This window comes from Macaca mulatta, chromosome 18 (genome assembly GCF_049350105.2).
Source record: "Macaca mulatta isolate MMU2019108-1 chromosome 18, T2T-MMU8v2.0, whole genome shotgun sequence".
Taxonomy (NCBI): domain Eukaryota; kingdom Metazoa; phylum Chordata; class Mammalia; order Primates; family Cercopithecidae; genus Macaca; species Macaca mulatta.
In genome coordinates this window covers 83,193,787-83,210,420 of record NC_133423.1, presented here as the reverse complement: position 1 = coordinate 83,210,420, position 16,634 = coordinate 83,193,787, and the positions used below count along the sequence as shown (strand labels likewise).

The window sequence follows — 16,634 nt, the reverse complement described above, 5'->3', positions numbered from 1 at the left end:
ACCATCCTGGCTAACATGGTGAAACCCCGTCTCTACTAAAAATACAAAAAACTAGCCCGGCGAGGTGGCGGGCGCCTGTAGTCGCAGCTACTCGAGAGGCTGAGGCAGGACAATGGCGTGAACCCGGGAGGCGGAGCTTGCAGTGAGCTGAGATCCGGACACTGCACTCCAGCCTGGGCGACAGAGAGAGACTCCGTCTCAAAACAAAAACAAAAAAAAAAAAAAAAAAGAGCTTGTCCTTTGCATTCACAACTTGGCTGTTTGGTGCAAGGAACCTAGCTTTCAGCCCGTCTTTGCTTTTGACATCCTTCCTCACCAAACTTAATCATTTCTAGCTTTTGATTTAAAGTGAGAGACTTGTGACTCTTCCTTTCGCTTGAACACATAAAGGCCATTGTGGGGTTATTAGTTGGTCTAATTAAATTATCATTGTGTCTCACGGAATAGGGAGGCCCCAGGAGAGGAAGAGAGATGGGAGAATGGCTAGTGAGCGGAACAGTCAGAACACACATTTATGAGTTAGGTTTGTTGTCTTATATGGACACTATCATGAGCACCACAAAGCAATGACAGTAGGAACATCTTAGATCACTCCTCACAGATCTCCAGAACAGATGTAATTTTAAAAACATGAAATATTGTGAGAATTACCAAAATGTGACAGAAAGACATGTAAATGAGCCCATGCTGTAGGAAAAATGGCACCAACAGATTTGCCGAACTCAGGGTTGCTGCAAACCTTCAATTTGTAAAAGCACAGTATTTTGCCAGGCGTGGGGTGGCTCACATCTATAATCCCAGCACTTTGGGAGGCTAAGGCGGGCAGATCACTTGAGGTCAGGGGTTCAAGACCAGCCTAGCTGACATGATGAAACCCCATCTCTACTAATACTACAAAAATTAGCCAGGTGTGGTAGTGCGCACCTATAATCCCAGCTCCTCGGGAGGCTGAAGCACAAGAATCCCTTGAACCTGGGAGGCAGAGGTTGCATTGAGCTGAGATCACGTGCTGCTGCACCCCACCCAGGCAACAGAGTAAAACTATGTCAAAAAAAAAAAAAAAAAAAAAAACCTGCAGTATCTGCTATGTACAACAAAGCGAAAGGCAGTGAAATGAGGTATGCCTGTACATATATTATTTCAGTTAGCCCTATGCAAGAAATCATAACTTGATGAAATTACTGAGCTCAGTTTATCTTAAATAAAACTAAAAAATATTTTACCTAAAATGAAAAATTACATACATATATATAAAGTATCTTCTGTTGCTGGGGGAAAAACAGTGTTTTTTAAAATTGACTAGGCTGTTATGAAATGGTTTTTGTCTGTTTTTAAAATCTTATAGCCACACTTGATAGTCTGTAAATTGGTTGAAAAATCAAATGTATTTCCCACCCCCCAATCTCTTACCAAGCCAGTAGCCAAATCCACCGGTGTCATAGGGCCAGTTGCACGTTAACTAACTCACACTGCGACACCTGTTTGTGACATGTCTTAGGCTTGTTTTCCGCTTGAATAGGCTTGCAAAGACAAAGCCCCAAGACGTCTGTCTCATTCACAGATTGAAGGGTATTTTAATCAGCTTTCTCATATTCCTTGCCTATTCCTCACCTCATGCCAACACCTCCAATAATAAAATTCTGGCATTTAAGTTGGCTGGAAGTTTCTTTCTAGACCTAAAATAGGTTTATATCCCTCCAAGTGCTGAACATACCACTTTTTGACAGAAAATCCACCACCAGATGTCTTTTTGTAAGTGTGCCATGTGTTCATTTTAATGAGATCATTCATCATTTGTAATGTTCAGGGTCCTTGCTGCTGTCTGTCTTTTTTCTGTTTGATTTGTTAGTTTTGTTGTGAGTGTTGGTAACATGCCGAGCACTGGTCTCATCAGTGAGGAATAAATCTCTCTCTTCTCTCCGTGTCATTGCTCTTAGCGCTGCTCTCCCTGTTAGAATGTTTCACAAGAATATTTTACTGAAAGCTCATGGAAGAACTCTGCCACCTTTCAGATCCTGCAGCTTTTAAAACTTAATTTATTTTTAACAAAAAATTTCACATGGTTCAAAACCCAGGAGGTATAAAAATATTACATTAAATTGTACCCTTCTATTTTTGTCTCCTACCCACACTCTCCCTATATACACAACAAATATTATTAATTTCTTTTTTATCTTTGCAGAGAGATTTTATGTATAACAAGTGCGTATCAGTATTTTCTTCTTTTCACTTTTAAACTTTCCTTTTGTATTTAATTTATATGTCTTAGAGATCATTTCATATCAGTAAATAGTTTTCACATCTGTAGGCCTTTATAATCTGTTATGTGGGTATGCTGTAATGAGTTTAACCAGTCCTATATTGACAGCTATTAAGTAATTTCCATTATTTTGCTATTACAAACAGTGGTGTCATGGATAATTTTTAATCTATTTTTCGTGAGTGTGAGCGTAACTGTAGGGTAAATTCCTGTAAGTAGACTTGCTGAGTCAAAGGAAATGTGCATTTATAATTTTTATAAAGTATTACAATATTGTCCTTCATAGAGGTTTACTAGTTGATAGTGTACTTAGCAATATGTGAGGATGTCTGTTCTCCTACATCTTCACAATGTGTTTTCACAGTGATAAGTGAACATTAGTACCTTAACAGTTTTAATTTGCATTTTTCCTATTATAAATTAGATCAGATATCTTTTCATATACTTAAGAATCATTTGTCAATTGCTTGTTCATTTCCTTTGTCCATTTTTCTAATGAGTCGTTGGTCTTACTAATTTATCTTTACTAGGAAAATATCTCTTTGTGATATAATTTGTAAATATTGTCAGTGATATTTTAATGGTGATTTTTATCATCATCACTGCATTTCTATAGGTGTGAAGAGCTGATGAGTATAAAAACAGAAAAGGCGGATGTGTATCAGGAGACAATGTCAGTCCAGCTATGTGGAGCAGAGACATTCATTAAACAGAGAGAGTGTATGTGTGTGTGCACGTGTGCGAACATATGTGTATAGGTACAAAACTACTGGAAGAATAGAGGAATTCTAGGAATTCTTTCCTAGAACCTAGAAATGAATTGCTTTCATTTTTATGACTTTATAGTTTTTCTAATTTCTGTAGTGAACCATATAAATTCGAATTAAGTAGTACAGAATATGAATTTATAGTTTATCTTAACATTTTACATTTTTTATTCCATAAAATGCTCTTGACTTTTTTCATAATTGCTGTAGTTGTTATTTGGCCACCATCCACCAACCCCTCAGGGAGGAGAAGCGTGCTGTATCTTTAAGAATGCACCATAAAGCTTGACACAAACATAAATCATATTCTTTCGTACTTATCCATTAACTCTGCATGGGAGACTTCCATTTATCAGAACAACTGCTATAACTTTCTACTGGGTTTTTGTACCCTAATTTCTGAAATATTAATTTGGGACTAGTCAATATGATAAAATATTTTTCCCTCTTTTCAGATAAAATATATTTGAATTAAAAAGTTATAGCTCATAATCTGCGTGTCTGATATTCATTTTTTAATTTATTATAGACAATATTATGAAATAATGTCAGTCATGAAATGTATTTAATAGTCTTTATTTCTTTGGTTTTTTTGTTTTGTTTTTGTTTTTGTTTTTGTTTTGAGACAGGGTCTGGCTCTGTCACCTATGCTGAGGTAATCTCATGCAGTGGTGCAATCTCAACTTCCTGCAACCTCTGCCTCCCGGCCTCAAGCAATCCTCCCACCTCAGCCCCCCCAAGTAGTTGGGACTACAGGCATGAGCCACTGTGCCTGGCAGGAATTTGTTGCTTTTCTTTTCTTTTTCTTTTCCCTCCCCTCCCCTCCCCTCCCTTCCCTTCCCTTCCCTTCCCTCCCCTCCCCTCCCCTCCCCTCCCCTCCCCTCCCCTCCCCTCCCCTTCCCTCCCCTCCTTTCCCCTCCCCTCCTCTCCCCTCCTTTCCCCTCTCTTTTCTTTTCTTTCTTTTTTTTTTTTTTTGAGACTGGGTCTTGCTCTTTTGCCCAGACTGGAATGCAGTGATGCAGTCACAGCTCACTGCACTCCGAACACCCAGGTTCAGGCAGTCCTTCTGCCTCAGCCTCCCAAAGTGCTGGGATTAAAGTTGTGAGCCATTATACCTGGCCTGCATTAGCATATTTTAACTGAGTTATTACAAATGTTTGTTGCCCAGTGTGGTTGCTCACGCCTATAATCCCAGCACTTTGGGAGTCTGAGACGGGCGGACCACTGAGCCCAGGAGTTCAGGACCAGTCTGGTCAACATGCAAAACCCTGTCTCTACTAAAAGTACAAAAATTAGCTTAGTGTGTTGGTACATGCCTGTAGTCCCTGCTACTCAGGAGGCTGAGGTGAAAGGATGGCTTAAGCCCAGGAAGTTGAGATTGCAGTGAGCCATGATCACACCATTGCAGCAACTTGGTCAACAGAGTGAGACTTGGTCTCAACAATTAATTAAAAATTTGTTCCAGGAATTTTTGAAATACATTCCTTATTATACATTTTAAAATTTCTAACTGAAAACATGTACACATGGCATAGGGAAGTAAGATAATTTAAATGGTGGAAATGGTGATCATTAAAATGCTGTCATAAAAATACTTTATTATTATATTATTTTAATATGTGTATATATGTGAATAAGAAGGATTTAATTAGTAAAGGGGTACTTATATGTGAGCTGATGTTAGACCTACACAAATGGATTAAAATTATTCTCCGAGCATTTGACATACTTCTGATTCACAGAGTGGATTTTGTTTAAGTTGCCAGGAACTGAAAATGTTGGCATAGAGCAGTTCTAATTGCCAGCTTGAGAATGGTCATGTCAGAAATGGGAAGCATAATTGCCATGTGGGTTCTCCCAATTAGAACTTTCTCACCATATCTCATGCACAGGTTGACATCTGTTATTACATTTCTGCAAGCAAAAAAAAAAAAAAAAAAAAAAATCATTCAGAAGCTGAAGTATAATTGGCAGAAGCTTGAATCTAAAACAAGAAAAATCTGTAATTTACTTTCAGATAACTCATTTGTTTTTGCTGCTCACTAGAAAAATTGAGCTTTCTAGCCACATATTTGATCAAGCTTGTTTGATTACAGTATTTATAGATTCTAAGCTATCTACATTGATTTATTGCTGAGTCAGGATTTTGATTTGAGGAAGAGGCTAAGGAGAGGTATCATTTTGTGAAACAAATTCACTGAGAATAAAACAGTTTTGTGATGGAGTAAAAGTATTCACAATCAAATCCTCATAGATATTCATTGACTTATAATAACTAATACCTACTGAATGTTCACTATGGTCTGAGCTGAATGCTGTGTTTCATCTGTATTCTGGTGTATTTCTTCTATAAAATCCAAAAGGTAGCTATTATTATTTGCACTTTAATATGTGAGAAAATCAAACAGGATTTTAAAATCCAAAATTTAAAAATTTGCCCAAAGTCACGCAGCTGGAAAGTATCTGAGCTACAGTTTGTGCTACTGTTCAGAAAAACAAAGAAATGTGAAATTCTTGGACCATTTAAATTACCTTTAATGTTATAAAGAACAAACAGATCGTTTTTCTTAGTGGCAAAGAGTGAGGGATTTGATCACAGCACAAATAACGGTAGAGATGTAGGCAGGCCTAACCGTGACATCCTCCTGACTACATTTAGTCAGGGATGTGTTGGAGAATAGTAAAAATTAACGTTGGGTGGAAAAGGGGCCCTGTTTTGGTGGGCGTTGAAGCAAAAGAGTTTGGATTGAATATATTTTGCTGCTTCTCACACTATTCTACCAAAGTACCCCTAAGACATAAAAGCATGAACTCATATTTGTAGACTATGAGGACATATTAAATCATAACTTTCAGTTGCAAATGACAGAAACCCACTCAAATAAGCATGGGCAGAGTAGGGGAGAGATGTATTGGCTCACGTAATTGGGAAGTCTAAGGGTACAGCTAGTTTTAGGCATAGTTGGATCCAGAATCTCAAAAGCTGTAATTAGGGCTGGCGTGCTCCCTCCCTTTCCTCTCCAACCCTTTCCAGGACAGTCTCTTACTACCGTCTACAGCCCTATTCTCACACTCTACCAGTTGAGCAACTCTAGCAGGAAATCTTTTCTGTTAATTGGGGCAAAAAAGTCTTAGAGGAAGATTTGGGGTCATATACCCACTTAGTAACCAGTCACAGTGGCCAGGAGATAGGCTGTGCTGGCTGGTCTGGATCATGTTCTTAAGCTTGTAAATAGGAGGTGAGGTACTGGGTCAGCTCTGCTCAAACCGTATGGGATGCATTTCTCCACAGAAGGATCTTTATCAGAGGAAGGAGCGGGAAGCGTTTCTTGACAAAATTAATGCTGTCCACTGAAGGATATATAATCTAGTGCAAGTTAAAATGTCTTTGAAATAGTGGATTTTACCTTTGAAATTAATGTAAGTTTTGTCTGAGATGTCTGTTGTAATATTTTTTTAATGTTCCATGCTGTGGATTAAGTTCCCCTAGGATTTCCTTGGGGGACTCCTAGGGGTAAAATTTGAATTCAGGAGGTTTTACTGGGGCATGCTTTTGGGAACACCTGTAAGGGGTAAGGAAAGCAGGATTGAGCAGAGGGAAATGTTGAAATGTGATACAGATGCAGCAGAGGCCTCAGCCGATCCCACAGGGAGCTCAGCAGCTGGGAGTGGTTCTTCAGAGATGTCCCAAATGGAAGCAAGGAGGCCTGATCTGCGTACTTCCTCACAGACCAGTGACTGGATTCAGGTTACTCTAGGGAGGATGTAACTTTGACAAAGCAGCTTCCTTTGGCCAAGGGCAGTTCCTGAGGAGGGTTAAGTAGTGAGCCTTTAGCAGACATCTCTAGCCACTAGTGGAAGAGCACGCTGTTCCTGAAACAGGGCAGCTTACTGCAGCTTTCATTACATTAATTCCAGGAAAATGTGTTGTATTTGTCTGTTGTTTTATTAATATTTTGTTTTATTTTTTTTTTTTTTTTGAGACAGGGTTTCTCTCTGTTGCCCAGGTGGGAGTGCAGTGGTGTGATCTTAGCTCACTTGTAGCCGCAACCTCCCAGGCTGAAGTGATTCTCCCACCTCAGCCTCCTGAGTAGCTGGGACTACAGGCAAGCACCACCATACCTGGCTAATTTTTTGGTTTTTTTGGAGAGACACGGTCTTACTATGTTGCCCAGGATGGTCTTCACATCCTGGCCTCAAGCAGTGCTCCTGCCTCAGCTTCCCCAAATATTGGGATCATAGGTGTGAGTCACTGCACCTGGTCTAGAATTAAAAAAAATAAATAAATAAAAATAAAACCTCACACACACAAAAAACAGTATAGGCTTATAAAGATGAGTTTATTCATCATGATTTCAGCTTTTTTCATTTTTTTATGGTTTATAAACTCCTGGGTAAACAGTATATTGCTTCTGTGGGATCAGCCTTTGGGTGAGAAGGGAGAATATGGCAGAAAGAACGTGTTTCCACGTGGGCATGCGTCAGCCCCACCCTACACTCCATTATGTCTAAGGAAAGGAGGGTTGTTAGAAGGTTGATCCATTTATGCATACTTTCTCGGGCGCTAAGGTTTCAAACCAGCTTATTTGTTGCTGGTTGAATCTTGTTGACATATTTAATACTATAATTACTTCTTTTCTTCTGTATGGTGTTAGAAATGCATTTCTTTTTCTTCTTTATTTTATTTTATCTATTTATTCATCCACCTATTGACTGAATGAGACACTTAAATGTAATGTGAGCCTGGGGTGAAGATTTATTTTCCTAAAATGCAGAGCATGTGTTTCTCTGTGGCAGAGAAGATACTTCTCCCCAAATTCCCTAGGGGATTCTGAATTTCGAGGAGAACGTAGATTTTTCTCTGAATATTACTCCCTCTTATTGAGCTTCCTCTTATTAAAGTTGACCTGGTAAGGGCTATTAAATAGGTTTAAGTATTTAAACATGCATGGTTGAAAGTATCTTAGTCTACTTAATGAAGAAATATTTAGTAAGCACCTATTCTATGCAAGGCACTATTTTGGAGATTTGTGAATCCCATCAGTGAACAAAATACAAAAAAAAAAAAAATTCTTCTTTCCTAAAGTCTGAATCCATCAGGAGGTGGTAGACAGTAAACATATGAAATAAATACGTCATATAGACCACTAAAAGGTAGGAGGAGATATGGGAAAAGACGTAGGCTAGAGTAATTGCTAGTAGCTGGGGATGGGGCTTGGAATTTGGTCAAGATAGACCCCGCTGAGAAGGGGACGTTTGCGCAAGTGTGTAACAGATGTGAGGTGACTCAGTCTGGGTATTTGAGATGTAAAGCATTCTAGGAAGAAGGTGGCAGCCAGTGTAAATACCCTAAGGCTGTAGTGGGAAGAAATAGTAGGAGATGAGGTAAGGTGTGACTCAAGCCTATAATCCGAGCACTTTGGGAGGCTGAGGCAGGGGGATCGCAAGCCGAGGAGTTTGACACCAGCCCAGGCAATATAGTGAATATCTGTAGAAAATACAAAAATTATCTAGGCATAGGGTTGTATACCTGTAGTCTCAGTTACTTGGGATGCTAAGCTGGGAGGATTACTGGAGCCCCAGGAATTTGAGGCTGCAATGAGCTGTAATTGCATCAGTGCACTCCAGCCTGAACAACAGAGGAAGACCCTATCTCTAAAAATAAATAAATAAATTTTAAAAATTAATATTTCAGACCAAGAATGGTGGCTCATGCCTGTTACCCAGCTCTTTGGGAGGCCGAGGCGGGCAGATCATCTGAGGTCAGGAGTTCGAGACTAGCCTGACCAGCATGGAGAAACCCCGTCTGCACTAAAAATACAAAATTAGCTAGGCGTGGTGGTGCATGTCTGTACTCCCAGCTATTCAGGAGGCTGAGGCAGGAGAATCGGTTGAACCGGGAGGTGGAGGTTGTAGTGAGCCGAGATTGCACCATTGCACGCCAGCCTGGGCAACAAGAGCAAAACTCCATCTCAAATAAATAAATAAATAAATAAATAAAGTTAAGTATTCATTATTTTCATATCAAACAAGCTAGATTTCATACAGTGCATTTAAACAGTCTTGATCAATGTGGGGATTAGGGGGAAATTTTTTAAAAACTCAGTTTTAGTGCAGGCAGGCCCATAGCTCAGCAAAAAGTAAATATATTAGGGTTGAATTACTGTAAGTAGAATTAGTGTACCATAAACTTAGAATTAATATGTGAATATATTTTAGGAACCAAGATTTTCTTAAAGTTGCAAGTATTGAATTGATGCAGTTTTGAGGCATTTTTATCAATTAAAATTTACTTATCAAATTACTTGATAAATACATATTGAACATCAGCAAGTGCCAGTGTGGCCTCTGAAGATGGGATTCTGCCTCATGAAGTCTAGAGGGAAGGCACTAATATGTGTAAAATTACAATGTGGATAAGAGCTATAGAGGTATAATGGTGCTATAAAATTTTAAAATAGGAGGATTTTGACGTACTCAGGGAGGAAGGGAAGTCTTCTCTGAAGAATCGGTGATTCTGTTGAGTCTGATATCTGAAGGAAGAATGAAAGTAGACAATGACAGAGACCAGCTGTGGGGTGAGGAGAGGAGAGCATCCGAGATCAGATTGCTTCAGAAGCCCAGGCAAAATATGATGGTGTTTAGAGTAAGGAATTTGTAGTAGAGATGAAAAGAAAGAGAGCTTACGTTAAAAAAAAAAAAGAGTTGGGTTGGCAAGACCTGAGCAATCTCAGTCCATCCTCAGTAAAATGGATCCTCAGGGTTCCATTTTAATTGGCCCTAGAGTTTACAAAGCAATAGATTCTATACTATCTCCTTCACTGACACTTGAATATATGTCTTATCTGAAGAGATGTGTTAGGAATTTTAATTTGAGAAGGTAAGTTAATGAAATTTTTATGCCTGTTTTATTTTAACCTGTAGAATCTTAAGAAGATTCAAGAAATGGAAAAGAGTGATGAATCTAGCACAGATTTGGAAGAGCTGAAAAACGCTGACTGGGTAAGAGCTGGAAATGCTTTCTGATCTGTTTACTGTCTAAGACATAGTATAATTTTTTTTTTTTTTTTTTTGAGACAGGGTTTCATTCTGTTGCTCAGGCTGCAGTGCAATGGTGCAATCTCGGCTCACTGCAACCCCTGCCTCCCGTGTACTGCAGCCCCCACCTCCTGGGTTCAAGTGATTCTCCTGCCTCAGCCTCCCAAGTAGCTGGGACTTCAGGCATGTGCCACCACGCCTGGCTAATTTTGTATTTTTAGAAGAGATGGGGTTTCACCATGTTGGCCAGGCTGGTCTCAAACTCCTGACCTCATGTGATCCTCCCACTTTGGCCTCCCAAAGTGCTGGGATTACAGGCATGAGCCACTGTGCCCAGCCTGTATAATGTTTTTTAAAATGCTAGTTATTGGCCAGGCATGGTAGCTCACACCTGTAATCCCAGCACTTGGGGAGGCCAAGGCAGGAAGATTGCTGGAGCTTAGGAATTCAAGACCAGCCTGAACAACATAGTGAGACCCTATCACTAAAATAGGAGGATTTTTATTATTATTAAAAATAGTAATAATAAAAAAATTAACCAGGCTGGTGTCATGTGCCTGTGGTCCCAGCTACTTGGGAGGCTGAGTTAGAAGGATCACTTGAGCCCAGGAGGTTGAGGCTGCGGTTAACTATGATCACACCACTGCACTCCAGCCTGGTCAACAGAGTGAGACCCTCTCAAAAAAAATTAAAAAACACTCTTTATTAAGGACTGTAGTATGAATTGATATATAAATATGAATGCTTAGTCTTATATTTGAGGAAATATCTATTCCCCATTTTAAAAAGCTTTCTGGTTTTATTAAAACCACCCCCAATGCCTCTGAGAATTTTAGTGTTTTAAAATATTAATATTTCTATTTATGTTAATACCTTAACACAGCGGTCCCCAACCTTTTTGGTACCAGAAACTGGTTTTGTGGAAGACAATTTCAAGGATTGGGGGTTGAGGGGTGGTTTCAGGATGAAACTGTTCCACCTCAGATCATCAGGCATTAGATTCTCAAAGGAGCATACAACCTAGATCCCTCACGTGTGCAGTTCACAGTAGGGTTTGTGCTCCTTTGAGAATCTAATGCCACTACTGATCTTACAGGAGACAGCTCAGGCATAATGCTTGCTCATCCACCACTGGCTGTGCAGCTCAGTTCCTGACAGGCCACAGACCAGTACCAGTCAGTGGACTGGGGGTTGCAAACCCCTGCCTTAACATATTCTTGTGTATAAAGTTTAAGCTATGTTTTCAGGATTAAGTGTGAAACTAACGGCGTTGTACATTTATTTATCCAATGAACAGTTATCTGGATGAGGACCCTGGGAATGCAGAATAAACAATATGGAGTCTCTCTCCCAGTAACACTCAGTCCTAAACAGAAGACAGATTTGTAAAACAGATAATGTGGTTTATTCACGTGACACACTTTGAGTATCTACAGTTTTTTAGGCATAGTACTAAATCCTAGTGACTCCAAAAATCTCTGCTCTCATATAAAACTTAGAGTTGGTAGGCATGACAGCCTTGGGGACAGAACAGTGAATGTTGCAGAGTGTGTTTGATTGTGGAAGTCCAAGGCCAGGCATGGTGGCTCACGCCTGTAATCTCAGCACTTTGGGAGGCTGAGGTGGGCGGATCACTTGAGGTCAGGAGTTCGAGACAAGCCTAGCCAACATGGCCAGCCATGTCTACTAAAAAATACAAAAATTAGCCGGGCGTGGTGGTGCGCACCTGTAATCCTACCTACTTGTGAGGCTGAAACAGGAGAATAGCTTGAACTTGGAGGCGGAGGTTGAGGTGAGCTGAGATCGTACCACTGCACTCCAGCCTGGGCGACAGAGGGAGACTCTGACTCAAAAAAAAAAAAAGATTGTTGAAGTCCAGGTATCAGGAGGAAGGCACATTTCAGGATTCTGACTTTTTAGGTTAAGAGTGCTAGATAAATCATGCCATTATTATATGAATGGGTTGCTTTTGACCTAATAGGTTTTGTTTGTCACATTATTTTCTAACTGTTTTATTGAGATACAGTAGATATACAGTAAGCTGCACATATGTAAAATGTATAACTTAATAAATTTTGACATATGTTTTGTACATATATATATATTCACCCATGAAACCATCACTGCAATCAAAATAATGAGCCTATTTATCACACCCAACGTTTCCTCATACCTTTTTATAATCCTACCTCCTGCCTCCCTCCTCCCCAGTTTCCAGGCAACTAGTCATGTGCTTTCTGTGACTATAGATTAGTTTGCACTTTCTAGAATTTTATATAAATGTAATCATATGGTATGTACTGTTTTGGGGGTTTATTTTTATTTTTTTAGATGGAGTCTCTCTCTGTCGCCCAGGCTGGAGTGCAGTGGCGTGATCTCGGCTCATTGCAACCTCCACCATTTGGGTTCAAACAATTCTCCTGCCTCAGCCTGCTGAGTAGCTGGGATTACAGGTGCATGCCACCACGTCCAGCTAATTTTTGTATTTTTAGTAGAGACGGGGTTTCACCATGTTGGTCAGGCTAGTGTCGTACTCCTGACCTCGTGATCCGCCCACCTTGGCCTCCCAAAGTGCTGGGATTACAGGTTTGAGCCTCCGTGCCCAGCTGGTATGTACTGTTTTTGGTTTGGCTTCTTTCACTCTTCATAATTGTTTTGAGATTTCATCCGTGTTGTCTGTATCCGTAGAGTATTGAGAAGTATCCCACTGTGTGGATATATCGCAGTTTATCTATTCATCTGTTGCTGGTCATTTGAGTTGTTTCTTGTTTGCAATATTCTTAATTTATTGATAGATATCTTCAATATATTTGGAACTTTCAAGACAAAAAAAATACTTGCCTACGTTGTCTTAAAAGCTGGTATTATTTGTCATTTTAGAATAAAATTGATTATTGATTTTCCTTTATGTAGAATACTTGGATAGTGTCGTTCTAGGTGTATATCATCTTGGCCAATAAATTTTAAATTGGTTTTCCAGTCGTTGAAACCAGATAAATAACTTCCAGTGTTCAAAAGTTAGCAAACAGCTAGTATAAACTTAAAGTAAAAATTTAATTTCTTACTGTAAGCCACCTTCATTTGAAAACAGTGTCATGCCTGACAAGAGAAGCACTAACTCCAGAGGGAGTTATATTTGCGTAGATCACCAACTTCCTCCTCATAAGACCACTAAGTGAATTACCTAGAAAGATTAGAATGAAAAGAGCAGAGTTGAGAGAGAATTAGAATGTCTTTAGTAGCAGATTCTAGTTTCAGAATCTTCCTAATGGTATAAGGGATAAATGATAATCTCCAGGAATGCATATGATGACAGTTGTCTGTTATTTTATATAATAACTGCGACTTTAATTTCTGAAAAGTAGTACGTAAGATTTTTTAACTAAACAATTATACACACAAAACCGACTATATAACAAAGTATGGGCCAGGCATAGTGCCTCATGCCTGTAATCTCAGCACTTTGGGAGGCCAAGGTGGGTGAATCACTTGAGGTCAGGAGTTCAACACCAGCCTGGCCAACATGACGAAACCTGTGTCTACTGAAAATACAAAAAATTAGCTTGGTGTAGTGGCGGGCACCTGTAATCCCAGCTACTCAGGAGACTGAGGCAAGAGAATCCCTTGAACCCGGGAGGCATAAATTACAGTGAGCCAAGATCACACCATTGCACTCCAACATGGGGCGACAAGAGCAAGACTCCATCTCAAAAACAAAAAACAAAAAGAACAAAGTGTGTTTGAATCCTTTTATAAATTATAGCTAAAGCTTCTAATGTGGGTAACTGTCCCCTGTCCCCTAATTTAAAGCCCGAAGGGAGACTTTTAAAAGATGAGACGATATTTGGACTGCATCTTAAAGGAATGAATAAGAGAAGTGTGGAAGTTGGGACGAAAGCATTCCCAAGAGAGAAATACGGATATTTTAGGGATATTATTTTAGAACATCTTTAATGGCAGAATCTAAGAATCTTTGTAAATATGAATATTTTAGGAGGTGTCTAATGGTACACCATAAGTACCTCAAATCCTTTTTGGAACAAGAGGATGGGAAATGGTATGCTTTTTATATTTTTTGGTAGCTTCTCATTGTCTAAACCCAACTTTTTTTTTTTTAATTATGAATCGTTATTGAGGATGTTTTGAGAAATTTAATCAGTTATTTTACATAGAAGATTCTTATGAAATATTTCACTTGATTTTACAGTAAATAGATTTAAGTAACTATTATGTCAATTTTTTTTTTTTTTTTTTTTTTTTTTTTGAGATGGACTCTCACTCTGTTGTCAGGCTGGAGTGCAGTGGCGCTATCTCGGCTCACTACAACCTCCGCCTGCCAGGTTCAAGCGATTCTTCTGCCTCAGCCTTCTGAGTAGCTGGGACTACAGGCACATGCCACTACGCCTGGCTAATTTTTGTATTTTTAGTAGATACAGGGTTTCACCGTGTTAGCCAGGATGGTCTTAATCTCCTGACCTCGTGATCAGCCCGCCTCAGCCTCCCAAAGTGCTGGGATTATAGGTATGAGCCACTGCGCTCAGCCATGTCACTTGTTAATTTTAACAAGTTACAGGTTTTTAGCTAAATATTGTGATGGACTTCACTCAAGTAGAGACTTTGGCACATTATAGGCAGGAGAACAAAAGACTTAAAGTATAATAAGATAAATATAAATAGATTTTGTATTATTTTATGTTTTTTATTTTATTTATTTGAGACAGAGTCTTACTCTGTTGCCCAGGCTGGAGTGCAGTGGCGCGATCTGGGCTCACTGCAACCTCTACTTCCTGGGTTCAGGCAATTCTCCTGCCTCAGCCTCCTGAGTGGCTGCGATTATAGGCACACACCACCACACCCAGCTAATTTTTGTACTTTTAGTAGAGACGGAGTTTCACCATATAGGTCAGGCCGGTCTCGAACTCCCGACCTCAGGTGATCCACCTGCCTTGGCCTCCCTAAGTGCTGGGATTACAGGTGTGACCCATTGCACCCAGCCTTTTTTAGTATTTTCTATGTACAGAGCACCATCCACTGATTCTGATATTCTCAACAAGTAATAAAAGTACCACTTATTTTATTGATAAGGAAACTGCGGCTCAGAAAGGTGCAGCAACTTGCTCCATGTCAAATAGCTGGCAAGTGGCTGTCTGTCAGTCAGCTGTGGTCACAGTAATACTGTGTAACTAACCACTACAAAATCACAGCTGCATAAAGCAAAAGCACTTACTAGCTCATGGGTCTCCAGATCCTCTATGGTAGCTCCACTTTACAGGTATCTCATCTTTATCCTGGGACCACAGGCTAACCCAGGCTTGACATTCTCATGGCCACAATAGAAACACAAGGGACAAGCCCATTGTACATACCCTTTTGAATCCCTTGGTCTTATCACACCCACCACTGTTCCAGTGGCCAAGCAAATCATATAGCCAAACCCAAAGTCAGGGTGTGGGAAATGTAGTCTCCTTTAGTGAGCAGAGTCACATAACGGCATAGACGCAGGAAAGCATGAAGAACCTGAGCCCTTAATGAAGCCTACCACGGTGGTGGAGCTTAGGTTTAAAGCCATGTGCCTCGGCAGGGGGAGCCTGTGGATTCTCTACTTTCTTTCCACCCATCTTTTAGTAACCAAAATCTAATTTTTAAAATAGTTTTTGGTTGGTTTACTCGTTGTTTTGTAATCCAGGCTCTTCATTTATTCTGTATGACTGACTGTTTGGAAGAAACTAGTACTTTTATTCATTGATGTCTCTCTATCCTTGGTTCTTTCAGGCACGATTCTGGGTACAGGTGATGAGGGATTTGAGGAATGGGGTAAAACTCAAGAAGGTCCAAGAGCGGCAGTACAACCCTTTGCCCATTGAGTATCAGCTCACCCCTTATGAGATGCTAATGGATGACATTCGCTGCAAAAGATACACCTTGCGAAAAGTGATGGTAAGTAACCAAACTGTCAGGCGGGGCGTGGTGCCTCACTCCTGTAATCCCAGCATTTTGGGAGGTTGAGGTGGGTGGATCACCTGAGGTCAGGAGTCAAGACCAGCCTGACCAACATGGTGAATCCCCGTCTCTACCAAAAAATACAAAAATTAGTTGGGCGTGGTGGTGCACGCCTGTAGTTCCATCTACTAGGGAGGCTGAGGCAGGAGAATTGCTGGAACCCAGGAGGTGGAGGTTGCAGTGACCCAAGATTGAGCCACTGCACTCCAGCCTGGGCGACAGAGTGAGATCCTCTCTCAAAAAAGAAAAACAAGAAACTATTAATGGACTCAAATAGTTATTCATCCGTAATTGCATTTGTTGAAAATAATTTTAATATTAAATTTTAAAAATTATTTATTTTTATACAAGTAATACTTGATCGTTGTAGAAAATTTGGAAAGCACATTAAGCTTAAAGAAGGAAAGTTACAAACATATAATTCCATAACCCAGACAGAAATTTTGTTAACATGTTGATCAATAACCTTTAGCCTTGTTTCTATGCACTTTATTTGGGCATACTGAGTTAATATAGAATGTTTTGTTTTATTACTGGTTGTTTTGCTTAACATATCGTGATTATTTTTT

At 39.8% G+C, this 16,634-nt stretch overlaps 1 protein-coding gene across 26 annotated transcripts in view; it reads left to right on the top strand.

The window, feature by feature from the left end:
• The window catches only part of SPIRE1 (spire type actin nucleation factor 1), a 196,402-nt gene that overhangs the window by 127,104 nt on the left and 52,664 nt on the right, over positions 1 to 16,634 (top strand). For all 26 annotated transcript variants that reach the window (XR_013408406.1, XR_013408405.1, XR_013408408.1 and 23 more), the window contains 2 exons: positions 9,952 to 10,029; positions 15,838 to 16,002. Coding sequence is in view for 15 of the 26 variants with exons in the window: in XM_077975376.1 (XP_077831502.1) it covers positions 9,952 to 10,029; positions 15,838 to 16,002 (243 nt within the window). In the remaining 11 variants the exon portion in view is untranslated. The remainder of the gene's footprint in view (positions 1 to 9,951; positions 10,030 to 15,837; positions 16,003 to 16,634) is intronic.